The sequence below is a fragment of the Choloepus didactylus genome, chromosome Y, assembly GCF_015220235.1.
Source record: "Choloepus didactylus isolate mChoDid1 chromosome Y, mChoDid1.pri, whole genome shotgun sequence".
NCBI classification, from domain to species: domain Eukaryota; kingdom Metazoa; phylum Chordata; class Mammalia; order Pilosa; family Megalonychidae; genus Choloepus; species Choloepus didactylus.
In genome coordinates, this window is record NC_051335.1 from 33,196,912 (window position 1) to 33,218,506 (window position 21,595).

A 21,595-nucleotide genomic window follows, 5' to 3' on the forward strand; every position below is an offset into this window, starting at 1 on the left:
ACTATAGTCTCATTGTTCATCTTTAGTTCTTTGAGTAGCTGCTCTAGGTGCTGTGTCTCTTCTGATCTTTTGATTTGGGTGCTTGGGCTTGGGTTATCCATATCGTCTGGTTTTTTCATATGCTTTATAATTTGCTGTTGTTTTTGGCCTCGTGGCATTTGCTGAACTTGATAGGGTTCTTTTAGGATTTGTAGACCAATTGAAGTCCTTATCTCTAATTTATCAGATCTACAGCTTTGTGGAGTACACTTTCTCTAACTAACCAGCAGGTGGCGTCCACGAGCCACCTGTTCTCCACAAGCCAGTTCTCCCCTGCTTAGCCTTTTTGGTGAGTGGGGGAGTGAGTCTTGTGGGGTCCAATTGGTGTACCAAGCTTGCGTGTGTAGTTGGTGTTGCCCGCCCTGTATATGGGGCGTGTTTCTGGGCAGTCAGGGAGGGGGGGTGGCTCTAACAATCAAATCTCCCTGGTGATATTAGAGTTTTAAGGCTGCTGCAATAGTCTAATCCTTCAGTTCAGTCCTGCCACAGTTTGTCTCTGCCACTGACCCACAAGTCCTTGGTATTGGCGTATGGCTCCTGAGACTTGCAAGTGGGCCCCTCTTCCAGGCCGTGCACCCCCTGGTCCTCTGTTGAGGGATGACTGTGCTATGTCACAGGTGAGTGCCGTCCCCCCAGGGCAGTTCTGGGCTGCTGGGCTGTGTAGGGAGGCTCCCAGTCTGCTGAAATGATGGCTGAATGGGGCTTTGTTAATTCACACTGCTCTACCTTCCCAACTCTGGGACAATCAGCTGAGGTTGCAGGGAAGGCTAATGTCCACGCCCAGTTTTGTGGTGTGTGCCTGTTATCTGAAGCACTTCCGCACACTGGGTTGTCTGGGGCAGTTCTGGGCTATGGGGCTGGCGATGGGCAGGGGTGTTTCCTGTCCACCAGGATGATGGCTGTGAGCGGACACCCCCCTTTTCTTGGGAAGTTGTGGTGTTTAGTGAATTTTCTCAGCCACTGGATTATTGCGTTTTGTCTCAGAGCTCTCCTAGTTCTGCTCTTGACTTGACCTGCCCAAATTGCAGGTCTTTGAAGCTTTCTGTATTGGGCTTCTTAGAGTAATTGTTTTAGAAAAAGAAAAAAGGATTAAAACAAAAACAAAAACAAAAAAGGGCCCTCCTCAGAGATCTAATGGGTTATTGAAATGCTAAGAGACAAAGCAACCAGGGCCATTAAGAAAAGGTCCACAGGGCAGAGAGATCAGCTTTTCTTTGGGATTTGCATATGAGCCTCAGGGCCTGAGCTCTACCCTTCCCCTTTCTGTGTTCACCAACTCCAAAAATCCTCCACTTTTGTTTTGGAGTTTTTCGTGCTGTTTTTTTCTATGCCTGTCTCCTCTCTGCTGGGCTGGCTGCTCTCAGATTCTCTGGTGTCTGGTCTCAGTCTATCTATGGTTGGAGTCTGGATCAGTAGAATGAGTTTCCGATAAGGGCTGCCACTGCAGTTCTCCCTTCTCCTTCCCGGAGCTGACAGCCCCTCCCCCCACGGGACTGAGCCTGGCAGGGAGGGGCACTGGTACCCTGGCCACAAAAACTTACAGATTTCGCTGATCTCAGCAGTTCCACGTTTTCATGAGTGTTGTATGAAGTATGCCCAAAGTCAGATTGCTCTGTGGTGTCCAGTCCACGCAGTTCCTGGCTTTCTACCTGCTTTCCTGGAGGAGTAACTAAAACATACAGCTCACCAGTCTGCCATCTTGCCCCGCCTCTCCGACCAGCATATATTTAATCATAGTTTTTACAAGTCTGATTTGTAATAAATGACTGACATCACTTTTCTTTGGAAAATTTAATAAGAAATAATACTTTCAACTTTCTGAACCCCCTTTCTATATATGAATTAACTTGATATTAGAATATTGATACTTTTTTAATGCATAGATAGGCACTATTCAAAAAGTACAGTTATATAAAGTTTATGTAGAATCCTCAAGGTAGAACAATCCCCAAATTTTATTTTTAAAAATTCTAGTACAGATGATTAACCTGGAGTGTTTTTGTTCAGTTACATATTTTTTGGTATGTATGTGGATCAAATGTTCCATTTGATCCTTTCTGGGCAACTGGAACATCTTGTGAGAATAACTTAAGTTGTCTAAATAATTCATTTTCAGTCTAGGCTTGCCAAACCAGTTAAAAATGCAGAGAATTTAGGCCACTTGAACTGTATATGAATTCAATCAGAAGAAGGACTTTTGGGGCATAATTAAGCAGTCATGGTAAAAGCTGCCTCCCTGAAATACAAGATTCTAAGTCTGGGATGCTGCAAATCTAAATAAAAGAGGATGGCCCTATTATGATAGTGATAACTTTGAAATGTTACAAGTTTTCATCTAGTTTCTGATAAGGCATAATTTATACTGTGGTAGGTGCACTCAGTAGTCAGCAAAGATTATGCATTCAAGGACCACTGTATTGGGAAGCCTTGGGCCTAGTTGAGGGGAACTAGGCCTGTGTTGGTTAGTGCAAGCTTTGCCTGGACCGTGACCATGAGGCTGAGCTCATGATGTGGTATCTGCTGTGCTACTTCCACTTCAACCATAAGTTGCTTTGAGTGCCATGTTTCTATTCAGAATGTGAATTGCATATTTTATTACTGCTAAGCTTTGGCTATAAAATCCTGTGGAATACCATCAGGAGACAGTAGTGCTGGGAAACCTTCCCATGGTGCAGGTGCTTGCAGGGACATCAGTTTGGAGCTCAGAGGTGGTAGAAGGCTGACCTTCTCATTACCAAGAGCAGCAGACAGGAGGACCGTCTCAGCACTCCACATGTGCACAATTATGAAGTGACATTTATCTAGGATCCCAACACTTCTTGTTCTACTCAGTTTTACAGAGTTGGTTTTTTAGACTTGAGTTTCCCAGTTTTGAAGAACTTCTTTAATTCTCGTAATTCCTGGGGCTGCAAACTCTGATCCACCCCTGGGGTCAACTTATAACTCAGAGACAGGATGTAACCATTTTGGTAAAGACAGATTCTCCTACAGAACTCAAAGGTACTAAACATAACTCCAAAATATGGAATTATCTGTTTAAAAAAAAGGGAAATGAAAACTGTGTTAAGGCAGTTGAAGAATTAACATAATTCTTAAAAAGAAAATGTCAATGCATCTGCAATCAACTTGGGTCAGGGCAAACTGAAGTGAACACTGTGGACAATATAACATGGTATTTCTTGGTGGAAGCAGGGAACGTGGTAGAATGAAAGCTGGCACACTGTGGGGGTGAGGGAGAGGAATGAGGAATGATTGAAGGGCACAACCCAAGGAAACACTGGATCTGGATTAATATGAACGCAGACAATCATATACTTGCCTGATTGGAATCACTTACATAACAACTGGTGCAAAGTTAGTCTGGATTTCTTAACTTATTTTTGGTCATGGAGTTCTTGTGGACTATGATGAAAGCTAAGGACCTTCTTCTTGAGAGAGGGGCACATATGCGCATACATAAACATTTTGGAAACAATTTTAGGATGGGGCGTTAGGTTCCCCTTAGGAGCTCATGATTCCCCGTGTTAGGAACCTCTAAACGAAATTGTCAGCTTCTCTGGGATGGGGTATAAGACAGTGCAACACTGCACAGGCCCCCTCCCCTTTCAGGGTTGACAGCTAATCTGCTCTTGTGGGCCTCGTGCTACCATCAGTGCCAGTGAGGATGTTTCCACACAAACTCTAGGGGCTGGAGGTGGGGTGACAAAGGAAGAGGGCAGAACTGGAAGAGGCAGGGAAGCAGGTGGAGACTCTCCACTCTCTCACCTTGAGTAAGTTTGCTGTCAATCCATTCCAGAGTCCCAGCACCCCTTGGGTCTTCACTATCTGCCGGAAGCAGTCCACTGCTCCTCAGAAGTGGACGTCTACTCCTCCACAATTGGGAAGATAGGGACTCTGCTCCTGGTAGGAAATAGAAGGTGAGTTGAGGCACTTTAATCACCAGGAAATAAATGTTCTAGTCAAAGTTGCCAGGGTCAACTCTGGACCCTGGATGCTATCCTCCTGGCCCAGATGATGGTAAAGAATTGCTGCCACTGGGTTCTTCTAGTTCCATGGGCTTAGAACGAATATTAACATGCAGTAAAATCATGATCCCCCCCCATTCACATATTTGTGGTTTATTCTGCTCAGAAGGAAGCAGCCATTCAGGGACAGACTCAATTTCACATGTGCATTACCTCCCATCCCATGCCCTCTGGACATGATAAACACATTCCCATGCCCTTAACCTTTTTCAGTGCCCCATGGCTTCCTTATCTTTCCTGATCCAGACTCCCCGGACATATCCCTTCCCTGTGAAGTTCCTAAGTGGGAGCTGCTCATTTCCCCACATCATAGATGCCACAGGGCTGGGAGGGGAGGGATGGAAGCATTGTTCCAGCTTCCCGTTGCTGTTCTCAGACCTTGTTTCCTTCACCTCTCATGCCAAAAATTCTCATCATGTCTGTTGTGAACCATACTCCTTGTCATTGCTCTCATCTACTGACCTCCTGGTCACTCTTCCACTTTCATCAAAGATTGTGACACCTGGTGGCTCACCCGCTTCCAGCCTCACCATCATCTTAGGTAACTTCAGCACCCATAAAAACAACCCGGTTTCTGAACCTCAACTTCAGTGACCTTCACCTTTACACCATCTTGGCCACCCACTCCTTCAACTACCCTCTAGATTTCATCACCATCCTACAATTATCTGGATTGAACCCTGTTATCACAAGAATTGAGATCCGTCTCTGAAATTAACTTGCTTTTTTGTCCTTTAGAAAACCAACTTTATGAGCATGAGCAGATGAAATGACTTTTTAAAATACTGTCTCTATGCGAAACTGACACTACTTGTCCACTATGAGGGGAACATCCCTTCAGAGCTGGTTTTTGGAAATGGTGATGAATTTACATTGAGCCATGCCCATACTATGGTTTGTTTCTTAAGTGTCTCCCATGTAGGAGAGGTAGGATAGGATAACAGTAAGAAGAACATAAACTCTGGAGTCAGCAGGTTGGTTTCTAGTCCTGGCTTCTTCACTTCCTGGCTATGTAATCCTGGGCAAGTTACCTAACCTTCTTGAGCCTTAGTTTCCATATTTAGAAAATGGGAATGGTACCTGCTTCATAGGTCTGTTGTGAGAAATAAATGAGATAATGCATGTAAAACACTTAGCACTGTCTGGCACTGTTGGGTAAGGATCGATAAATGTGAGCTATTATTGCTATTACTATTATGTAGAAAGGATGTCAAATATCAGTCAAATCCCTTCTTTCTTTTTAAATTCAGTTTTATTGAGCTATATTCCCATACCATAGTCACCCACAGTGTACAGTCAACTGTTCACAGTACCATCATCAATTTTTAAACCTTTTTGTTACTCCAAAAAAATAAGAATAAAAATAAAAAGTTAAAAAAAAAAAAAACCAAACACCTAAAGCATCCCATACCCCCTATTTTTCATTTAATTTTTGTCCCCATTTTCCTACTCATCTGTCCATATGCTGGATAAAGGGAGTGTGAGCCACCAGGTTTTCACAATCATACATTCATACCATGTAAGCTACATAGTTTTAGAATCATCTTCAAGAATCAAGGCTACTGAATTTACTCAACTTCTTAGTCCTATGTGTCACCTTCTGAAATCTTACACTTCAGAACTGCTCTGACAGTGTCCTCATTCATCCCACTCCCTCATTCCCTTATTCCCGTTATTTATTGTTAACTCCCGTAGTCACTTGCCCTCTCCTTTATCTCGATGCTGGCTTCCCACTCCTCTGTTTTCATCCTTGCAGCTCTTTTTTTTTTTTTTGCTCCTTGCCCCTTGTCTTGTCCTTACCCCCACAAACTCCTTCTCTGCTCCAAGCTGCTGAAGACAAATACACAAAAGGGCAGATCATTGCCACTGAAGCTTCCTGGTCTCTAACCTCAGCAGGACCCTTTCGCACTCCTAATAGCAGCTCTTCCACACCTTTGCCACACCTCTCAATGCCTCCTAGTTCATAGGGAAAACAGATTTCATATGGGGCCTCAACTTTTGCTTCTTTGCACAAACATCTTTTCTTCTCACCAGTGCCCTGGATCCCACACCTTTGAACCTGGGCACCTTTCCCAAGAGCCCTGACTTTACCCCATAGCAAGTGCATAAACTGAAGTCTCTCTCATCCTAAAAACAACTACTTTCTCCAATCTTAACTTTGCCCTTCAGATACTGCCTTTTCTGGTTTGCTAATGCTGCTGTTATACAAAACACCAGAAATGGATTGGCTTTTATAAAAGGGGGTTTATTTGGTTACACAGTTAGTCTTAAGGCCATAAAATGTCCAAAGTAACACATGAGTAATGGGGTACCTTCACTGGAGGATGGCTGATGGCATCCGGAAAACCTCTGTTAGCTGGGAAGGCACGTGGCTGGCATCTGCTCTGGAGTTCTGGTTTCAAAAGGGCTTTCTCCAGGATGTTACTCTCTAGGCTGCAGCAGCAAGCTCCTTCTGTCTGAGCTTCTTATATAGGACTCCAGTGATTTAATTAAGAGCCACCCTGAATGGGCGGGGTCCATATCTCCATGGAAATTATCCAAACATTTCACTCACAGTTGACTGAGTCACATCTCCATGGAAACACTCAAAGGATTCTAACCTAATCAACATTAATACATCTGCCCCCACAAGACTGAATCAAAGAACATGGTGTTTTGGGGTCATAATATATCCAAACCAGCACACTGCCCAAGCTCTCATTCTCAAATTAACATACAGTAATACTGACTTTTTGGGAATATAGTTCTATGAATTTTAACACATATGTAGATTCATGTGCCCACCACCACCACAATCAGGATACAGAACAGTTCCCTCATCTACCATCCCTCCAAAAAAACCAAAACCAAAAATGAAAATAAAAACAAACCGAACCTCTCTTGGACTATCTCTTTGTGGTCACATCCTCCCCATCCACCCCAACTCCTGCAAAGCACTGACCTGGTCTCTATCATTATAGTTTTGCCTTTCTGAGAATGTCATATAAATGGAACAATGTAGTTTAACTTTTGAGATTGGTTTCTTTCACTCAGCATAACGCCTCTAAGATTCACTGAAATTGTTGCATGTATCAATAGTGTGTTTCTTTTTACTACTGAGTAGTATTCCATTGTGTGGCTATACCACAGTTTCTCTATCCACCTATTGAGGGACACCTGATGCCCTTTTCATTTGAGCTTCTTGAAATAGCTGTCTACACTGGCTGACTACTTTCTCATGTCCTGTTTGCTGCTCTACTCATTGCAATCTGACCTCTGTCTCCATTGGTCCACATAACTGATTCTGGCCAGTGACCAATGACCTCCTAATTTCCAAATCCAACAGAAACTTTTTAGTTATTTTCTTACTGAATTTTTGGGAGCAGCATTTGGCACTGCTAACAGCAGCTATTTGTCCTCCTCAGCTTAAACACCCTCTCTAAGCAATCCTAACTATATCCATGGCTTTAAACACTACCCACAGGCAGATAACTCCCAAATCTTTGTCTTCAGCCTGACCTTTCCTCTGAGCTCCAAACCCAAGCACCTACATGCCTCCTAGACATCCAAATAGGAACACTGTACATTTTTTAACTTCCCATCTCCATTACTCCATTACCATTCCCTTTTCCTTCTTTTTTTTTTTTCTTTTTGCACTTCATATACCACCTGGAAAGCACACAGGTCCTCAAAATTCAACATACCTAGAACCCATTGTGGCCTATCGCTTGGCCATATCAAATTTATTCTTTCCCCTGTGTTTCCTATCTCAGTGAATTGGCACCACCATTCAACCAGCTGCCCCCAAGCCAGACACCTGGGGGTCCTTCCTTTTGCTCACACCCTTACTGCCCTATCCAATCAACCATCAAGTCTACCAATTTATCATCTTGGTATTTCTCGGCTCTCATGCATTATCTTACTGCAATAGTCTCTCACTGGCTGCCTGGACCCAGTCTTGCCCCTTTCCAATTCACCCTTCACACTGCAGCCAGAATGAGCTTCTAAAATTTCAATTTGGACCACTGACTCCTTTGCTGACTTTCCACCAACTATAGGATGAAATCCAAGCTCTTTAGAATGACATACAAGGCCCTTCAATGACAACTTTTCTAGCATTAAAAGCATCATTCACTCTAACCACACTGACTGTGCTGCTTAGCTCTATTTTTGTACTCCCATTAGCTTCCCTTATCCCCTCTGAAGACCATTTATTCAAATATTTATTGAGTACCTACTATGTGCCAGGCACTGAGGACCCAGCAGCAAAACAAAAAGACAAAAATCCCTGTTTGCATGGAGTTGACATTCTGGTTGGGGAAGGAGCAGGCAAATAAACAAAATAAATAAGTAAATGATATCATAATTAAAAGGCAGTGAGTGCTTTGGAGAAAATAAAAGCAGGGTAAAGATTTAGATAGCTCCTGGAAGGCACTGGTATTTTAATTAGAGTGGTCAGGGAACACCCCCACCAAGAAGACCTTTTGAGAAAAGCTCTGAAAGAAGTGAGGAAGTGAAGGGTAAAGATATCTGCAAAGGCCCTGATGCAGGAATGTGGCTGTGGTGTTGGAGAAACAAGGAAGCCATTGTGGCAGAAATGGAATGAAGGAGAGGAAGTAATAGGAGATAAGATTAGAAAGGTCAAAGGGAATTAGATCATTGAAGGCCAATAGACCATTGTAAGTAGTTTGGCTTTTACTTCCTGAAACAGGGAGTCACTGGAGGGATGTGAACAGAAGGATGATATGATCTAATTTATATTTTAACAGGATCACTTTGGCTGCTGTGTTGAGAAAGATTCAAGGGTGGGGGGAAAGGTAGAAGGATAGAGACTGGTTAGGAGAGTACTATAATAAGCTAAGCAAGAGATGATGGAGGCTGGGACTGGGAAGCTGGTAGTGGGGTCATGAGCAGTGGTCAGATTCTGGATATATTCTGAAGATAGAGTCAACAGGATTTGCTGATGGATTGGATGTGGGTGTCAGAGGAAGAGAAGAGTCCTGAGCAACTGGGTGCGTTTTGTTAATTAAGATGGGAGAAACTGAGGGAGAAGCAGGTTGGTGGGTTTTTTGTTTTTGTTTTTGTTTTTGTTTTTTTTGCAGGAGGAAGGGAGAACACCAGGAGTTCAATTGTGGGATGCCTGTTAGACATCAAGTTAGTTACACAGTTCAGAGTTCAGGAGACAGGTTCAGGGACATTAGCTCAAACATGGTATTTAAAACTAGGAGACCAGATGAGCTCATGGGGAGTCCAAGGCTTGAGACCAGGGACACTCGAACACTTAGAGGTCAGGGGGAAGAGTAGAACCAGCAAAGACAACTGAGAAGGAGCAGGCAGTGAGGTAGGAGGAAAACGAGGAGAGTGCAGTGTCCTGGAAGCTAAGTGAAGGCAGTGTGCCAAGAAAGAGGGAGTGGTGAGCTGCTAAGTGGTCAGGTAAGATGAGGAATGAGAATATTCCATTGGCTTTAGAGACATGGACGTCACTGATCACTTTAAGATGAGAAGTTTCTACTGGGTGATGAGCACAAAAGCCTGATTGGAGTGGATTCAAGAGACACAGAGAGATTGCAGATGGTGAATATAGACAACTCTTTCAAGGAAGCCTCTTTCACAACGGTACTGGAATGTCTGATTTACATGTCTGTTTTTCCTAGTGGTCTGTATGCTCTATTTTGAGGACTGGGTCTTAATTTCTGTATTTCTAGTGCCTTCTGCAGCACATAAATGTTTGCTGTAAGAATGCATAAAATGCTCACTACAGGAATGAACTGGAATTTTTTAAAGCAGTTTTATTGAGATATATTCACACACCATATAGTCCATTGAAAGTGTACAATCAGTGGTTCACAGTATCATCACACAGTTGTGCATTCATCACCACAATCAATTTTAGAACATTTTCATTACTCAAAACAAACAAATTAAAACATCCCATACCCCTTATCCCCCACTGTTATTGACCCTTAGTCTTGGTGTGGTACATTTATTACTGTCAATGAAAGAATATTAAAATATTACTGTTAACTATTGTTAATCACCATTGTCATCCACACAGGGTTCATTGTGTTATACAATCCCATGTTTTAACCTCTAGCTTTCCTTCTAGTGACATACTCAACAATAAACCTCCCCTTTCAACTACGATCCCACACATAATTCAGTGTTAATTACACTCACCATATTGTGTTACCATCTCCTCTACCCATTTTCAAACATTTAAATTCAACCTAGTTAAAAATTCTGCACACATTAAGTATCCACTCCCTATCTCTACCCACATTCTATTTCTTTATAACCTATATTGTATATTTTAACTCTATGAGTTTACTTATTATAATTAGCTCATATTAGTGAGCTCATAAAATATTTGTCCTTTTGTGTCTGGTTTATTTCACTCAACATAATGTCCTCAAGGTTCATCCATACAGTCCCTTCTTACTGCTGAATAATATTCTATCGTAAGTATATACCACATTTTGTTTATCCATTCATCTGTTGACAGAAACTTGGGTTGTTTCCATCTTTTGGCAATTGTGAATAATGCCACTATGAACATTGGTGCACAAATGTCTGTTCGGATCCCTGCTTTCAGTTCTTCTGAGTATACACCTTATAATGGGAATGCCAGATCATATGGAAGATCCATACTTTGAACCAGAATTTTTAAAGCATTTGACATAATTTTCTGCAACAATGTCAAGACCTATACAATATAATGTTATAATGTAGCATCTTTTTAGAAAACATATCAAAATTCAAATTATTTCATTCTTATCCTCGCAACAACATTTTGTAGGTGCTATAAAGAAGCAATAGCATAGTACAAAATATTACCCATAATAATATTATTACTACTAATAATAAATAGCTGCTAACATTTATTGACTGCTTATGTGCATGTTACAATTGAGGAAACTGAGCCTCTGGGACAGGTTAAGTGACTTGACCAAGGTCATTCAGTTAGTAATCAATACATTGCATTCTTTTCTGGTACGGTTACTTGTTTCTTGTCTCTGTCCTCTAGGAAACTGTGAGATCTCTGATGGAGAAGAGCTGCTCTCTTCTCCATCCTCCATAAAAATCTGTAGACTATAAGAACAAATTGCAATCAGAGACTTGGTGCTTACACTCAATTTTAATGATTCAAACAAACTGCCAAGAAGGTGAGGCCTTCTGGACTCTTGATCTTTGCTGTCTCTGACCATGAAACCTGGCTCTTTTTCTCCTTCTGATTCCTGGATCTGCAGCTTACCCTATTGGAGGCCCTGATAAACAAGAACCCCCAAACCAAAGATGCAGAAATCTGAAAGCGACCTTAAGATCTTCCAGTCCAATTACTTCATTTGACAGATGAAAACGCAAGACTCTAAGTGGAAAAGTGACAACTAAAACCTCCAGCTCGTGTGTAGCACAGGCAGAACTAGAAGCCTCCTGGTCTACTGCCATCTTCACTCCAGGATCTTGCTTCCAGTGACTCCCTAATCTTGGCCTCTAGGCTCCGAGATTCAAAATCACAACTTGTGCTGTACCTGAGAGTTCTGTAACTTGTGCCCTTGCAGGACACACTACCTGACTACCTGTTGCTGTGTAGCCCTGACAATGACAGTGGTCCTCTTGCCCCAAAGTAGACTTTAGTGTCTCTTATGAACTCCCCCACACTTTGAAGTGTTTCCCCTAGCACCATTCAGACTCAACCTCCTTTCCTTTACACATCGTCAGTAAATAACTATTCCCAGTGAGATATTCAATAAACCATACAATACTGTCACTAATTCCAACTTGTGTGTGTGTGTGTGTGTGTGTGTGTGTGTGTGTGTGTGTGTGTGGCAGGGGTGGGAAGGTAATCTAAATTAGTGAAGTCTGAAATTTTTAAAAGATGTTACTTATTATATATAACTGAAGCTAGGTTAATGAAAGGCCACTTAGTAGAGAAAGTTTTCAGGCCCTGCTTTAATGCACAGCCGAGTGGTTTGCAAAAGCCTGAGCAGTGGCATGAGCTTTAGCATCATCCATATTTGGATATGAATCCTTATCTCTTCCACTCACTAGCTGTGTGACCTTAAGTGGTTCCTTAACCTCCCTGAGCTTCAATTTCCTTATATCAAAAATGGGGATGAAACTCGGCAGGTAAACTCACTGCCATCCCACCTACGTGGGACATGACTCCCAGGGGTGTAAGTCTGCCTGTAAAAGTAGGTAATGACTCCTAGGGATAAACCTGGCCCTGGCATTGTGGTATTGAGAAAGCCTTCTTGGACCAAAAGGAGGAAGAAAATGAAAAAAAATGGAGTTTCAGTGGCCGAGAGATTTCAAACAATGTCAAAAGGCCATTTTGGAGGTCATTCTTATGCATTATATAGATATCCCTTTTTAGTTTTCAGTGTATCGGAATAGCTAGAAGGAAATACCTGAAACTGTTCAACTGCAACCCAGTAGCCTTGATTCTTGAAGATGATCATATAACTATATAGCTTATAGCGCTTAACTGTGTGATTGTAAAAACCTTGTGGCTCATACTCCCTTTATCCAGCGTATGAACAGATGAATAGAGAAATGGGGACAAAAATTAAATGAAAATGGGGTGGGATGGGGGACAGGATGTTTTAGGTGTTCTTTTTTACTTTTATTTTTATTATTATTTTAATATATTTTTGGAGTAATGAAAATGTTCAAAAATTTATTGTGATGATGAATGCACAACTATATGATGGTGCTGTGAACAACTGACTATACACTTTAGATGACTGTATGGTATATGAATAATCTCAATAAAATTTAATTAAAAAAAGAAAAAAAAAATGAGGATAGTGAAATCTCTCAGAGTTGCTGTGACCATGAAATGAGGCAGTGGAAAGTGCCAGGAACGTAAGTACTCAAAAATGTTCGCCATTATTATTAGTAAATAGATATTTCAACAAGGTTTAAAAGCAGCTTCTTTTGGCAAAAAGTTTTACAATCCCCAAAGTCATGCTATTTATATTATGAATTTGCTTACTCAGCCTTGAGTGGTTAAAATGTTTGGTTAGTGGCCTGCACATTAAGGAGGTATCACAGTTCTTTATTTTATATGAATGTTTGTTCTATCTTTCCACCTTAATCCAGCTTGAAGGATCAACATTCTCTACTTTAAAAATACAGGGTCGGAGGCGGGGCAAGATGGCAGACTGGTGAGCTGTATGTTTTAGTTACTCCTGCAGGAAAGTAGGTAAAAAGCCAGGAACTGCGTGGACTGGACACCACAGAGCAATCTGTCTTTGGGCATACTCCATACAACACTCATGAAAATGTCGAACTGCTGAGATCAGCGAAATCTGTAAGTTTTTGCGGCCAGGAGACCCGCGTCCCTCCCTGCCAGGCTCAGTCACGTGGGAGGAGGGGCTGTCAGCTCCGAGAAGGAGAAGGGAGAACTGCAGTGGCAGCTCTTGTTGGAAACTCATTCTACTGATCCAAATTCCAACCACAGATAAACGGAGACCAGACACCAGAGAATCTGAGAACAGCCAGCCCAGCAGAGAGGAGACAGGCATAGAAAAAAAACAACACGAAAAACTCCAAAATAAAAGCGGAGGATTTTTGGAGTTCTGGTGAACATAGAAAGGGGAAGGGCAGAGCTCAGGCCCAAGCTCAGGCCCTGAGGCGCATATGCAAATCCCGAAGAAAAGCTGATCTCTCTGCCCTGTGGACCTTTCCTTAATGGCCCTGGTTGCTTTGTCTATTAGCATTTCAATAACCCATTAGATCTCTGAGGAAGGCCCTTTTTTTTTTTTTTAATCCTTTTTTCTTTTTCTAAAACAATTACTCTAAGAAGCCCAATACAGAAAGCTTCAAAGACTTTCAATTTGGGCACGTCAAGTCAAGAGCAGAACTAAGAGAGCTCTGAGACAAAAGGCAATAATCCAGTGGCTGAGAAAATTCACTAAACACCACAACTTACCAAGAAAAGGGGGGTGTCTGCTCACAGCCACCATCCTGGTGGACAGGAAACACTCCTGCCCATCGCCAGCCCCATAGCCCAGAGCTGCCCCAGACAACCCAGTGTGACGGAAGTGCTTCAAATAACAGGCACACACCACAAAACTGGGCGTGGACATTAGCGTTCCCTGCAACCTCAGCTGATTGTCACAGAGCTGGGAAGGTGGAGCAGTGTGAATTAACAAAGCCCCATTCAGCCATCATTTGAGCAGACTGGGAGCCTCCCTACACAGCCCAGAAGCCCAGAACTGCCCTGGGGGGACGGCACTCACCTGTGACATAGGACAACAGAGGACCCGGGGTGCACAGCCTGGAAGAGGGGCCCACTTGCAAGTCTCAGGAGCCATACGCCAATACCAAAGACTTGTGGGTCAGTGGCAGAGACAAACTGTGGCAGGACTGAACTGAAGGATTAGACTATTGCAGTAGCTTTAAAACTCTAGGATCATCAGGGAGATTTGATTGTTAGGGCCACCCCCCCTCCCCGACTGCCCAGAAAACCGCCCCACATACAGGGCAGGCAACACCAACTACACACGCAAGCTTGGGACACCAATTGGGCCCCACAAGACTCACTCCCCCACTCACCAAAAGGCTAAGCAGGGGAGATCTGGCTTGTGGAGAACAGGTGGCTCGTGGACGCCACCTGCTGGTTAGTTAGAGAAAGTGTACTCCACGAAGCTGTAGATCTGATAAATTAGAGATAAGGACTTCAACTGGTCTACAAAGCCTAAAAGAACCCTATCAAGGTCAGCAAATGCCACGAGGCCAAAAACAACAGAAAATTATAAAGCATATGAAAAAACCAGACGATATGGATAACCCAAGCCCAAGCACCCAAATCAAAAGACCAGAAGAGACACACCTAGAGCAGCTACTCAAAGAACTAAAGATGAACAATGAGACCCTAGTACGGGATATGAAGGAAATCAAGAAGACCCTAGAAGAGCATAAAGAAGACATTGCAAGACTAAATAAAAAAATGGATGATCTTATGGAAATTAAAGAAACTGTTGACCAAATTAAAAGATTCTGGACACTCATAGTACAAGACTAGAGGAAGTTGAACAACAAATCAGTGACCTGGAAGATGACAGAATGGAAAATGAAAGCATAAAGAAAGAATGGGGAAAAAAATTGAAAAACTCGAAATGGACCTCAGGGATATGATAGATAATATGAAACGTCCGAATATAAGACTCATTGGTGTCCCAGAAGGGGAAGAAAAGGGTAAAGGCCTAGGAAGAGTATTCAAAGAAATTGTTGGGAAAAACTTCCCAAATCTTCTAAACAACATAAATACACAAATCATAAATGCTCAGCAAACTCCAAATAGAATAAATCCAAAAAAACCCACTCCGAGACATATACTGATCACACTGTCAAACATAGAAGAGAAGGAGCAAGTTCTGAAAGCAGCAAGAGAAAAGCAATTCACCACATACAAAGGAAACAGCATAAGACTAAGTAGTGACTACTCAGCAGCCACCATGGAGGCGAGAAGGCAGTGGCACGATATATTTAAAATTCTGAGAGAGAGGAATTTCCAGCCAAGAATACTTTATCCAGCAAAGCTCTCCTTCAAATTTGAGGGAGAGCTTAAATTTTTCACAGACAAAGAAATGCTGAGAGAATTTGCTAACAAGAGACCTGCCCTACTGGAGATACTAAAGGGAGCCCTACAGACAGAGAAACAAAGAAAGGACAGAGAGACTTGGAGAAAGGTTCAGTACTAAAGAGATTCGGTATGGGTACAATAAAGGATATTAATAGAGAGAGGGAAAAAATATGGCAAACATAATCCAAAGGATAAGATGGCCGATTCAAGAAATGCCTTCACGGTTTTAACGTTGAATGTAAATGGATTAAACTCCCCAATTAAAAGATATAGATTCGCAGAATGGATCAAAAAAATGAACCATCAATATGTTGCATACAAGAGACTCATCTTAGACACAGGGACACAAAGAAATTGAAAGTGAAAGGATGGAAAAAAATATTTCATGCAAGCTACAGCCAAAAGAAAGCAGGTGTAGCAATATTAATCTCAGATAAAATAGACTTCAAATGCAGGGATGTTTTGAGAGACAAAGAAGGCCACTACATACTAATAAAAGCGGCAATTCAGCAAGAAGAAATAACAATCGTAAATGTCTATGCACCCAATCAAGGTGCCACAAAATACATGAGAGAAACATTGGCAAAACTAAAGGAAGCAATTGATGTTTCCACAATAATTGTGGGAGACTTCAACACATCACTCTCTCCTATAGATAGATCAACCAGACAGAAGACCAATAAGGAAATTGAAAACCTAAACAATCTGATAAATGAATTAGATTTAACAGACATCTACAGGACATTACATCCCAAATCACCAGGATACACATACTTTTCTAGTGCTCACGGAACTTTCTCCAGAATAGATCATATGCTGGGACATAAAACAAGCCTCAATAAATTTAAAAGATTGAAATTATTCAAAGCACATTCTCTGACCACAATGGAATACAATTAGAAGTCAATAACCATCAGAGACTTAGAAAATTCACAAATACCTGGAGGTTAAACAACACACTCCTAAACAATCAGTGGGTTAAAGAAGAAATAGCAAGAGAAATTGCTAAATATATAGAGACGAATGAAAATGAGAACACAACATACCAAAACCTATGGGATGCAGCAAAAGCAGTGCTAAGGGGGAAATTTATAGCACTAAACGCATATATTAAAAAGGAAGAAAGAGCCAAAATCAAAGAACTAATGGATCAACTGAAGAAGCTAGAAAATGAACAGCAAACCAATCCTAAACCAAGTAGAAGAAAAGAAATAACAAGGATTAAAGCAGAAATAAATGACATAGAGAACAAAAAAAACAATAGAAAGGATAAATATCACCAAAAGTTGGTTCTTTGAGAAGATCAACAAGATTGACAAGCCCCTAGCTAGACTGACAAAATCAAAAAGAGAGAAGACCCATATAAACAAAATAATGAATGAAAAAGGTGACATAACTGCAGATCCTGAAGAAATTAAAAAAATTATAAGAGGATATTATGAACAACTGTATGGCAACAAACTGGATAATGTAGAAGAAATGGACAATTTCCTGGAAACATATGAACAACCTAGACTGACCAGAGAAGAAATAGAAGACCTCAACCAACCCATCACAAGCAAAGAGATCCAATCAGTCATCAAAAATCTTCCCACAAATAAATGCCCAGGGCCAGATGGCTTCACAGGGGAATTCTACCAAACTTTCCAGAAAGAACTGACACCAATCTTACTCAAACTCTTTCAAAACATTGAAAAAAATGGAACACTACCTAACTCATTTTATGAAGCTAACATCAATCTAATACCAAAACCAGGCAAAGATGCTACAAAAAAGGAAAACTACCGGCCAATCTCCCTAATGAATATAGATGCAAAAATCCTCAACAAAATACTTGCAAATCGAATCCAAAGACACATTAAAAAAATCATACACCATGACCAAGTGGGGTTCATTCCAGGCATGCAAGGATGGTTCAACATCAGAAAAACAATCAATGTATTACAACACATTAAAAACTCAAAAGGGAAAAATCAATTGATCATCTCAATAGATGCTGAAAAAGCATTTGACAAAATCCAACATCCCTTTTTGATAAAAACACTTCAAAAGGTAGGAATTGAAGGAAACTTCCTCAACATGATAAAGAGCATATATGAAAAACCCACAGCCAGCATAGTACTCAATGGTGAGAGACTGAAAGCCTTCCCTCTAAGATCAGGAACAAGACAAGGATGCCCGCTGTCACCACTGTTATTCAACATTGTGCTGGAAGTGCTAGCCAGGGCAATCCGACAAGACAAAGAAATAAAAGGCATCCAAATTGGAAAAGAAGAAGTAAAACTGTCATTGTTTGCAGATGATATGATCTTATATCTAGAAAACCCTGAGAAATCAACGATACACCTACTAGAGCTAATAAACAAATTTAGCAAAGTAGCGGGATACAAGATTAATGCACATAAGTCAGTAATGTTTCTATATGCTAGAAATGAACAAACTGAAGAGACACTCAAGAAAAAGATACCATTTTCAATAGCAACTAAAAAAATCAAGTACCTAGGAATCAACTTAACCAAAGATGTAAAAGACCTATACAAAGAAAACTACATAACTCTACTAAAAGAAATAGAAGGGGACCTTAAAAGATGGAAAAATATTCCATGTTCATGGATAGGAAGGCTAAATGTCATTAAGATGTCAATTCTACCCAAACTCATCTACAGATTCAATGCAATCCCAATCAAAATTCCAACAACCTACTTTGCAGACTTGGAAAAGCTAGTTATCAAATTTATTTGGAAAGGGAAGATGCCTCGAATTGCTAAAGACACTCTAAAAAAGAAAAACGAAGTGGGAGGACTTACACTCCCTGACTTTGAAGCTTATTATAAAGCCACAGTTGCCAAAACAGCATGGTACTGGCACAAAGATAGACATATAGATCAATGGAATCGAATTGAGAATTCAGAGATAGACCCTCAGATCTATGGCCGACTGATCTTTGATAAGGCCCCCAAAGTCACCAAACTGAGCCATAATGGTCTTTTCAACAAATGGGGCTGGGAGAGTTGGATATCCATATCCAAAAGAATGAAAGAGGACCCCTACCTCACCCCCTACACAAAAATTAACTCAAAATGGACCAAAGATCTCAATATAAAAGAAAGTACCATAAAACTCCTAGAAGATAATGTAGGAAAACATCTTCAAGACCTTGTATTAGGAGGCCACTTCCTAGACTTTACACCCAAAGCACAAGCAACAAAAGAGAAAATAGATAAATGGGAACTCCTCAAGCTTAGAAGTTTCTGCACCTCAAAGGAATTTCTCAAAAAGGTAAAGAGGCAGCCAACTCAATGGGAAAAAATTTTTGGAAACCATGTATCTGACAAAAGACTGATATCTTGCATATACAAAGAAATCCTACAACTCAATGACAATAGTACAGACAGCCCAATTATAAAATGGGCAAAAGATATGAAAAGACAGTTCTCTGAAGAGGAAATACAAATGGCCAAGAAACACATGAAAAAATGTTCAGCTTCACTAGCTATTAGAGAGATGCAAATTAAGACCACAATGAGATACCATCTAACACCGGTTAGAATGGCTGCCATTAAACAAACAGGAAACTACAAATGCTGGAGGGGATGTGGAGAAATTGGAACTCTTATTCATTGTTGGTGGGACTGTATAATGGTTCAGCCACTCTGGAAGTCAGTCTGGCAGTTCCTTAGAAAACTAGATATAGAGCTACCATTCGATCCAGCGATTGCACTCCTCGGTATATACCCGGAAGATCGGAAAGCAGTGACACGAACAGATATCTGCACGCCAATGTTCATAGCAGCATTATTCACAATTGCCAAGAGATGGAAACAACCCAAATGTCCTTCAACAGATGAGTGGATAAATAAAATGTGGTATATACACACGATGGAATACTACGCGGCAGTAAGAAGGAACGATCTGGTGAAACATATGACAACATGGATGAACCTTGAAGACATAATGCTGAGCGAAATAAGCCAGGCACAAAAAGAGAAATATTATATGCTACCACTAATGTGAACTTTGAAAAATGTAAAACAAATGGTTTATAATGTAGAATGTAGGGGAACTAGCAGTAGAGAGCAATTAAGGAAGGGGGAACAATAATCCAAGAAGAACAGATAAGCTATTTAACGTTCTGGGGATGCCCAGAAATGACTATGGTCTGTTAATTTCTGATGGTTGTAGTAGGAACAAGTTCACTGAAATGTTGCTATATTATGTAACTTTCTTGGGGTAAAGTAGGAACATGTTGGAAGTTAAGCAGTTATCTTAGGTTAGTTGTCTTTTTCTTACTCCCTTGCTATGGTCTCTTTGAAATGCTCTTTTATTGTATGTTTGTTTTCTTTTTAACTTTTTTTTTCATACAGGTGATTTGAAAAAAGAAGGGAAAGTTAAAAAAAAAAAAAAAAAAAAAGAAAAAAGACAAACAAGGGAAAAAAAAAAAAAAGATGTAGTGCCCCCTTGAGGAGCCTGTGGAGAATGCAGGGGTATTCGCCTACCCCACCTCCATGGTTGCTAACATGACCACAGACATAGGGGACTGGTGGTTTGATGGGTTGAGCCCTCTACCATAAGTTTTACCCTTGGGAAGACGGTTGCTGCAAAGGAGAGGCTAGGCCTCCCTGTATTTGTGCCTAAGAGTCTCCTCCTGAATGCCTCTTTGTTGCTCAGATGTGGCCCTCTCTCTCTGGCTAAGCCAACTTGAAAGGTGAAATCACTGCCCTCCCCCCTACGTGGGATCAGACACCCAGGGAAGTGAATCTCCCTGGCAACGTGGAATATGACTCCCAGGGAGGAATGTAGACCTGGCACCGTGGGACGGAGAACATCTTCTTGACCAAAAGGGGGATGTGAAAGGAAATGAAATAAGCTTCAGTGGCAGAGAGATTCCAAAAGGAGCCGAGAGGTCACTCTGGTGGGCACTCTTATGCACACTTTAGACAACCCTTTTTAGGTTCTAAAGAATTGGGGTAGCTGGTGGTGGATACCTGAAACTATCAAACTACAACCCAGAACCCATGAATCTCGAAGACAGTTGTATAAAAATGTAGCTTATGAGGGGTGACAATGGGATTGGGAAAGCCATAAGGACCAAACACCACTTTGTCTAGTTTATGGATGGATGTGTAGAAAAGTAGGGGAAGGAAACAAACAGACAAAGGTACCCAGTGTTCTTTTTTACTTCAATTGCTCTTTTTCACTCTAAATATTATTCTTGTTATTTTTGTGTGTGTGCTAATGAAGGTGTCAGGGATTGATTTAGGTGATGAATGTACAACTATGTAATGGTACTGTAAACAATCGAAAGTACAATTTGTTTTGTATGACTGCGTGGTATGTGAATATATCTCAATAAAATGATGATTAAAAAAAAAATAAAAAATAAAATAAAAAAAAAAAATACAGGGTCATCTATCAAAGTGAAGGGTCAAACTTCTGGCTTAGGCTTTGCCTTTGAGATACAGTAACAACCAAGCACAGACCAGGATGAGAGAAACAGCATGAAATGGACAAGCTGAGTCTCTCAGTCTGGAGTTAAAGGAGCCAAAACAGTCAGGGGTCCTTGGTGAATGTCTTACTTTGAAGTGTTTCCCCTAGCACCATTCAGACTCGACCTCCTTTCCTTTACACATCGTCAGTAAAGAACTATTGCCAGTGAGATACTAAGCTTCCTGCCCCCCGCCCCCCTTAAAAAATCTGCCTAATCACAAGACTTCAAGTTCCTCCTGCTACGGTTAGACTGGAATATTGAAAAGAGACCTAAGTGTTCTCCTTGCCTTCCCCCTTTACAGTCCATTCTCTACAGAGTGGCCAGAGTGATTTTTTTAAAAAAGTACATCAGATCTTTTTACTCCCCTGGTTATTTTATTTTTTTTTTTTTACCATTCTGCAAAATTTATTCTCTGGATAAGCTGAACCACAAATTCAAATATGTTATCTTTATACTGGGCTTTAGGGGGTCAAG

General features: G+C 41.1%; 1 protein-coding gene across 1 annotated transcript in view; it reads right to left on the reverse strand.

Annotated features, from left to right (window-relative positions):
- Positions 1 to 1,792: 1,792 nt before the first annotated feature.
- SLC25A43 (solute carrier family 25 member 43) overlaps positions 1,793 to 21,595 on the reverse strand; it is a 56,354-nt gene continuing 36,551 nt past the window's right edge. Inside the window, 2 exon segments of the mRNA XM_037822842.1 lie at positions 1,793 to 3,071; positions 3,805 to 3,939. Coding sequence (XP_037678770.1) covers positions 2,874 to 3,071; positions 3,805 to 3,939 — 333 coding nt within the window. The 3' untranslated portion in view covers positions 1,793 to 2,873.